Here is a 7,385-nt window from a genome sequence, read left to right on the forward strand (position 1 = left end):
TTGGTGTCGGGAGCTGAACATGAAACCCAACACAAGGTTTCCATCCCAAGATCCTGAGGTCATGACCTGAGCCAAAACCAAGAGTCAGACACTTAACCAACTGAGCCACCCAGGCGCACCTTAATTCTGTCCCTTTATCCTGCTTTGTTTTGTTTCCTTACAGCACTCATTACATATTCGTTTTTCTGTCTCCCTCCATAAAAGAATGCCTCCTCTATGGGCCCAAAGACTTGGTCTTATTCACTGCTGCATCCCCATGGCCTGGCATAGTACTACCTGGCATACAGCAGGTGCTCAGTAAATATTTGTTAATAATTGAGTAAGTCCGTGCCTTTGCTCAAGCCACTCCCTCCACCTGGAATACCTTCCCTTCTCCTTCCTCCCTTTCCTAATGCCCCAGATCCCTTAAGACTAAAACCTAGCTCCTATTCCTCCAGGAAGCCCTCCATGACTGGCTGGGCTCTGGGCCCCTGGAAAGTGGCTTATTCCTGCCCTTCCTTCACCCCAGTACTCAATCTTAGGTATAGTTTAAGGTTCGTGCCAAGTAAAGACTGAGGTGGAGACTGAAGACAGAAGAGAACAGGCCTGCTTTATTGGCATTAAGGAGAGGAAAGGGCCCTCCACAGGCTCTAGGCCGGAGTGGAGCTGCAGGGAGGTCAGCCCTGATACCGCATCACTTCTTCCACTCCTTCTTCTCATAGTCCCACTGGGAGGCCAGGCCTTGCACGGGGTTGCCCTTCATATCCAGGATACGCTGGAGCTGTTGGGCCTTCCACTCATCCGTCAGGGTGATGGGCTTCTTTGGAAACACTGCGGGGAAGGCATGGGGTGGGGGCAAGGGTGACTCAGGACCCTGCAAGTCCTCCACCCTGTCCCCCTGAGCCAGGGTCTCCAGTCACAGGGTTAGGATGCCTTGCACTGAGGACCCCACTTCCACCCTGTCTGTCCCCCCTCCAAACTCCCTGCTAAAGCTTCATTGCAGGGACCTTTGGGTTCTGGTCCCAGCTCTGCCTTTGACTCACTGGGAATTGGGCCAAGCTCCTTCCCCTTTCTGAGCCCACTTCCTTACCTTATGGCCCAATGGAATAGGAGCACTGATTCAAATTACAATTACTGACTTTGCTCCCACGGACTGGGAAGGGCCCAGGATGAGACGGTTTCTTTTGCTTCCTAAGGGGGTTGGAAGTAGGAGGTGAGGAAGGGGTGTTCACTTTAAAAATCTGAAGAGGGCAGTTAGTTTGCTAAAAGGCTGGGGTACTCAAGAGGCGTTTTAGGTGCCTTGACTTGTGTGTATGAGGGACCATGGGCCTCCCCACCCAGCTCAGACTTGACTTCCTGGTCCATCTGCTCTAAGGCTGACTCAGCTTGTCAGACCTCTTCACTGGGACTTCCTATCCCACTGGGTGGGAAAGAAGGAAAAGATCTTTATGGCACCTGTCAGCACCAAACACTGGACTAGACTAGAATTCTTCCCAAAGTCTCCCTCATTTCTTCCTCATGCAAGGCAGGAATTCCCATCACACTCTCACAGAAAAAGAAAGGTGAGGCTGTTGGAGGTGAAAAGCTGGGGCACAGGCTGCCAGCTCTTCCCCCAACATCCCGGTCCCTTCTGGAGCAGTGCTTCCTAAAGCTGAGTGGGCATCAGAATGACTTGGAGAGCTTGTTAAAACACAGATGGCTGGGCTCCCTCTCACAGTATCTGACTTAGTAGATCCAGACTGGGGCTGAGAATTTGCATTTCTGAGCATTCAAATGATGATGTTGGTCCAGGGACCACACCTGGAGCATCACTCTTTCGTAGTCATAAGCCATTAGCTGGGCATGGGACCAGCTAGCTAAAAACTACATTTCCCAATTTCCTTTGTGGCTAGACATGGTCATGTGATCATTTCTAGCCAACAGGAGGTGAGCAGAAGGGATGTGGGCAACTTCTGGACCTTAAAGAGGAGGGGCATCCCTTGCCCTGTTCTTGGCTTGGAAGGTAGGCCTTCAAGGCTGGAGCTGAAGCAGCCATCTCATATGGCAAGAAGGAAGCCACACAGCAAGGACAACCGTGCAACACCATAGAAGGAGCCTGACATTTCAGTCTCCATACTCTCCCTGGCCTTTTTTGTGAGAGGAACAAAACCTATATCTTGTTTAAGTTCTCCTATGTTGGAGACTCTGTGATGGAAAAATTAATGGTTACTAACAGCAATCAGTAACGGCTCCATTCATGATAATGTGCCAGGCACTGGCTTACAGCCATTAAATCCTCAAAAGAACCCTGTGATGTGGGCACTATTATTTTCATTTTACAGGTGAAGGAATTGAGACCCAGAGAAGTAGAGCTCCTGCATCCCAACCCAGGCAGCCATGCTCTGCCCTTCACCCTGGAGGACTTTTCAAAACTCTGCAGATGAGTGCCAGGATAGTCGCCCTGTAAGAGCTGGGCTGGTGGCTCTGACCACAAGGGCATGGCCCAGGGCTGTAGCAAGGTGAGGGATTGCCACTCACCATAGACCCGCTGCCACCAAATCATCAGAGCTGTGAATCCAAAAAAGAAGAAAACACAGCCCATCACTGTCTTCCACTCGTTGGAGCGACGGTTCATCTCTGCGAAGGTCTCGTGGAACTGAAGGCGGTACACTGGAGGCAGAGGAGGGGTGGGGAAGGAGGGGCCTCATGTGTATCCATTCCCAAGACCCTGGGCCAAGTCTTGGCCTCAGGGATCCCCAGCCTCCCCACTCTTGCAGCAGAGGCTGTCCATTCAGCAAATTCTTATGGAGCATCCCCTTTAGGCAAAGCATGGCCAGGAGCAGGCTCCAAATATCAGAGTTGTTTAGGGGAACTTCTGGTGGGCAGGACACATCCCTCCCGTTTCCCAGGGTCAGGTCCCCGCCCTCCCACCCACCTTACCTGCCTTTCTGCTCCACCTCCCCACAACACTCAGTGATACCCAAGACAGTCCATGCTTTCCTGCTTCCGTATCTCTCCCCACGCTGTTCCCACTGCCAGGCGACACCCTCCTCCTCACCATTCAAGGCCAACCAGAACATGCCCTCCTCTGCAAGGCCCACCAGGATTCCATCTCTCTCTCTTTCGGGTCCTCACAACCTCCTGGACACACCTCGCCCTAGACACAGCCTGTGTTACAGTTTTCCGAGTCTGTGTCCATTCCCTCATTGAACTGGGAGCCCTAGGCCAATGGCAAGAACCATCAAGGTGATTCACTCCTGTGTCCGCAGCATCACCTAGCATCTGGCTGTGCACAAAGAGCTGATTGAATAAAAGAATAAACAAACAGGGGTGCCTGGGTGGCTCAGTGGGTTAAGCCACTGCCTTCAGCTCAGGTCATGATCTCAGGGTCCTGGGATGGAGCCCCGCATCGGGCTCTCTGCTCAGCAGGAAGCCTGCTTCCCTTCCTCTCTCTCTGCCTGCCTCTCTGCCTACTTGTGATCTCTCTCTGTCAAATAAATAAATAAAATCTTTAAAAAAAAAAAAAAGAATAAACAAACAAATGATGAACTTCACCCCTCAGATCAGGTATTTGGGGATTTCTGGCTGTCTTGGGTAGCAGTCTTTCTCTTTTTTTCTCTTTCTTTCTTTCTTTTTTAAGATTTTATTTATTTATATATTTACTTACTTATTTATTTTAGAGAGAGGTGGGGGAGAGGTAGAGGGGAAGGGAGAGGGAGAGGGAATCTCAAGCAGTTGCAGGGCTCGATCTCACGACCCTAAGATCATGACCTCAGCATGGGAGGCTGTGACCTGTGCCAAAACCAAGAGTCGGACCCTTAAGTGACTGAGCCACCCAGGTGCCCTTTTCAGAGTCACCGCCCAGCCCACTCTGCCCAGCCAGCCCCACCCTGACACCTACAGGCCACCTTCTCGGCGTGGCTCAGCTGGGTCCAGCTGCCCTTCTCCTTCTCCTTCAGGGCCCGCTGCTCAGCGTTGAGCTCTGTGCAGAAGGGCTCATCGGGCATGGGGTAGGAGCGCTGGGCATGGTAGTTGGTGTAGGGCGGCATCTTCCCCTCGCGGTGGGCTGCAGGGGCAATGGAAGAGCTGAATTCAGGCTGCCCCTGGGACATCCCAGCTCTCCCCATAATATTTAGGAAAAAAGAAAAAAAAAAAGGTTGCATTTACTGAGCACTTACAGTGGGCCAGGAGCCATTCCCAGGCCTTTGGGGGAGTTGACTCATTTACTCCGCATCACTCTGAGCCCGGTCAGACTGTTCTCTCCGTTTTACAGATGGAGAAACTGAACAGCTAAGTGACTGAAACTCACAGAGCAACAAGGAGCATGGCCAGAGCCGTGATTCAGCCTCTTTGGCTTCAAATCTCATGCTCTCTGGTTGGATTGAACGTGAGGCGGGCATGTCAGGCAAAGGCAGTGGGTGGATAAAGACCAAGTGAGATGAACCAAGATGGCAGACGTGGAACCGCTTTGCAAGCTGTAGAGCGCTGTCCACATGCCTCTGACCGGGGTCAAGGGCACACCTTTGGAGTCAGCTGGGTTTGAGCCCCAGTTCCGCCCACCCCAGCTCCAGCAGGCCCCTCGACTTCACTGCGCCTCAATGTCCTCCTCTGGAAAGTGGGGGCAATAGGAGAAACTACCTCACCCTGCTGTGGGAAGTTTCAAGGTACTATACTCGAAAGGGTATACACAGGAGGCGCTCCCTAAGTTACACCGCTAGAGGTCGGTTTTCCTACTGGCTTCTTTTACTGCAAGCTTTCCCTGCCGGCTAAGCCCTCAAGGGCTCCGCGTGGGTGTCCAGGAGGTCCAGAGCAAGGCTGGGCACTGGGAGGGTCTTGATAAAGCTTGTGTTTATTGATACCAGAGATGCCCACACGGAAGGCATCGGTACTACCACCAGGACGGCATGGGACTGTTTTGGCCTTTTAATATGTAGGTCTATGGGCCTCAGTTTGTTCATCTGAGAAATGGAGACAGTAGCACAGCGTCCGCCATACATGGCTGTCGTGAAGTCTAAGTGTGTTAATCTGTGTGAAATGTTGATCACAACTTGGAGTACATAGTAAGGCCTCAATAACTGTTATCTGTTGTTATTCTGGGTCCGGAAGGCCCTTCTGCTATTTGGTTGAAGTCTCTCCTACTTTAGGTGCCTTTCTTCTAATTAGCATCTGGAAAGGAGATGCCAGGTCCTGTCAGTACCCTCTGCTTCAGGACACAAAGGCCTTAGGCACCTGAGGTTTGGGGGATCAGGCCCTGAGGAAGCTTCGAATGGAAGGGGTGTTGTCAAATGTGAGCTGCATGTCCTGGAGGCATGTGGTCCAGGACGGAGGAGTGGGACTGTGGGAAATGGTCTGGAGCAGGCCCAGAGCAGCCTGAAGGCAGGAGCCCACCCCTAGCCTCAGAGTTGGTCAGGGGTGGGCATGCAGGTCTTACCGGCGCTTCCTGGGCTGTGGGTCCCCCGCATCCCAGGTCCTGTTTTCCTCAGCACCAAGCTCCAGGCAGCTCTGAAGAACATCTGTGTGTGTGTGTGAGCCCTGCCCCCACATTGCCCTTGCCCCTACCCATGTAGCCCACACAGAGAAACCCTTTTTCACAGGTGCTATGATGGTAGGGTCCCAGAACTTCAAGGTCACCCTCATGCCCCTGACTCTTGTACTTTTGTCTGCTATCCCTAAGGAGGTGGATGGGGATCCTAGACATTTGGAACCTCCCTCCTGGGACCTCAGTTAACCTTCCAAGAAATGGGAGGAGGCCTAACTTCTGAGGCAAGGTCTCAACAATTTGGGGCTACGGGGCCTGGGTTCTGGTTCCAGCCCCAGCTTGGCCAGGAGAGCTGGGAACCCTCCCTCAGTGGTTTGCTCCCCCTCCCAAAGGAAACTGAGTAGGGCTCCAGGTAGGGAGGGAGCAGGTCCCACGGCTAGGACTTTTCCTCACAGGGCCATCTGCCAAGGTTTCTGCACAGAAGGCCTGGCCCCCACTCTTTCCCCCTAATTGGCTGCCTACGTGCTCACAGAGCCTGCTCTGCTGAATCTGGTGGGGGCGGGGGGGGGGGGGCGGGCACAAGCTGAGCCCAGCCCCCTACTCCCAGGAAAGTCTCAGGGTTTGGCATCCCGGGGAGGTTGGGGAGGTTGGGAAGGGTGGGGGGGAGGATTTGGGGGAGAATTTAGAGGAGGATAAGGACCAAACTGGGTCAGAGGGAGGAAAAGGAGCACACATCTTGGGAGAGGAAGGGAGTATCCCACTTCTGGAAAGAAAAAGGGCCCCTCACATCTGGGGAGAGGGAAGAGCACGCAATAATTAGAGACAAGGAGGGACTGTACCATGTGATAAGTAGGTGGGGGAGCCCCACATAATAGTGAGAGGGAAAGAGTAATCTACATCCAGAGAAAGAGATGGCGTCCCACGCGCAGAAAGGAGCTAATTCCCGAGAAGTCCTTGACTCTGAGCCGCCAGAAACCCCCTAACCCTCTCCGATGGCAGGAACCACTCAGGCCCTGACTGGTGACGAAATTATGAAAGTTCGGGTCCAAGCCCTAACCCTCACCCGCGGGGCTCCGGCAGCCAAACTCTCCCACCCACTCACTCACCTCGCGGCTCAGCGCCGAGGGCAACTTGGGTCTGCAGAGCGAGTAACGGAGACTGGGCCCGCAGAAGGGCCAGAGCGCGGGGCGCCCGCCCCCGGGCCCGCCCCACTGCCTTTCCCAAGGCCAACCCCTGCGTGGGAACGTCCTGCCTCGGCGGGGCGTGGGAGCGCCCAACCTGAGTCCTTGGAGGCGCCCTGGCCCCCTGCCTGGGGAGGGAAACTGCGGAGTGATTCTTCTCCTCGATTTCTCCGCCCACGGGGGTCCTGTCTCTAGAGACCCCCAGCCGGCAGCGATGGGGACTTAGGGGGCGGTGTGTCCTGGGCCGGCCCAGCCGTCGGAGTCTGTTAGTGGGAGTTGCTGATCACCCTGCCTCCGCACCTTTGTTCATTGCCGTTCTTCGCGCTTGGGATGCTTTCTTAGGGACTTGGCAGACCCAAGTGGCCAACTTTCCACCCCAGGCTCAACACCTCCTGCTCTGGGAAGCCCACAAGCATGTAGAATCTGGGAGCTGGTCTGTGGTGTACCACCACACTCCCATGCCCCCCATACACGCGGGGGATGTGAAAAAAGCCTCCCTCTGGTGTTCGAATCTTAGCTGTGTGGCCCTCAACAAATGCCCCCCCCCTTTTTTTTTTTTGTCAGAGAGAGAGGGAAAGCATAAGCAGGGGGAGCAGCAGGCAGAGGGAGAAGCAGGATTTCCGCAAGAAGTCAGATGCGGGACTCGATCCCAAGACTTTAGGACCTGAGAGAAAGGCAAGCACTTCACCAACTGAGCCACCCAGGCGTCCCAAACGGCCTAATTTCTGAGTTCTTGTTTTATTTTCTAGAAAAGGGAGCTGATATAG

General features: G+C 53.9%; 1 protein-coding gene across 2 annotated transcripts; it reads right to left on the reverse strand.

Moving 5' to 3' along the window:
• Nucleotides 1-564: 564 nt before the first annotated feature.
• On the reverse strand, nt 565-6,630 carry LOC111141707. Of its 2 annotated transcripts, none has more exons than XM_022494487.1 (5): nt 6,544-6,630; nt 5,390-5,460; nt 3,860-4,024; nt 2,497-2,628; nt 565-810 (listed from the first exon to the last, which is right to left on the reverse strand). In XM_022494487.1, exons 2-5 carry the CDS (start codon nt 5,418-5,420, stop codon nt 674-676), a joined length of 465 nt encoding a protein of 154 aa, XP_022350195.1. In that variant the 5' UTR covers nt 5,421-5,460; nt 6,544-6,630; the 3' UTR covers nt 565-673. The 2 variants fall into 2 exon arrangements, with proteins under 2 accessions (XP_022350195.1, XP_022350194.1); XM_022494486.1 differs by having other exon boundaries at nt 5,390-5,471.
• Between the last annotated feature and the right edge of the window lie 755 nt (nt 6,631-7,385).

This window comes from Enhydra lutris, unplaced genomic scaffold (genome assembly GCF_002288905.1).
Source record: "Enhydra lutris kenyoni isolate GAN:26980312 unplaced genomic scaffold, ASM228890v2 scaffoldscaffold6, whole genome shotgun sequence".
Classification (NCBI taxonomy): domain Eukaryota; kingdom Metazoa; phylum Chordata; class Mammalia; order Carnivora; family Mustelidae; genus Enhydra; species Enhydra lutris.

Coding starts and splice junctions, on each gene's coding strand:
- LOC111141707 (XM_022494486.1), bottom strand. CDS start 5,471: ATGTTCTTCAGAGCTGCCTGGAGCTTGGTGCTGAGGAAAACAGGACCT. Junction 4,025..5,389: donor CCACAGCCCAGGAAGCGCCG/GTAAGACCTGCA, acceptor TTGCCCCTGCAG/CCCACCGCGAGGGGAAGATG. Junction 2,629..3,859: donor CCACGCCGAGAAGGTGGCCT/GTAGGTGTCAGG, acceptor CTCTGCCTCCAG/TGTACCGCCTTCAGTTCCAC.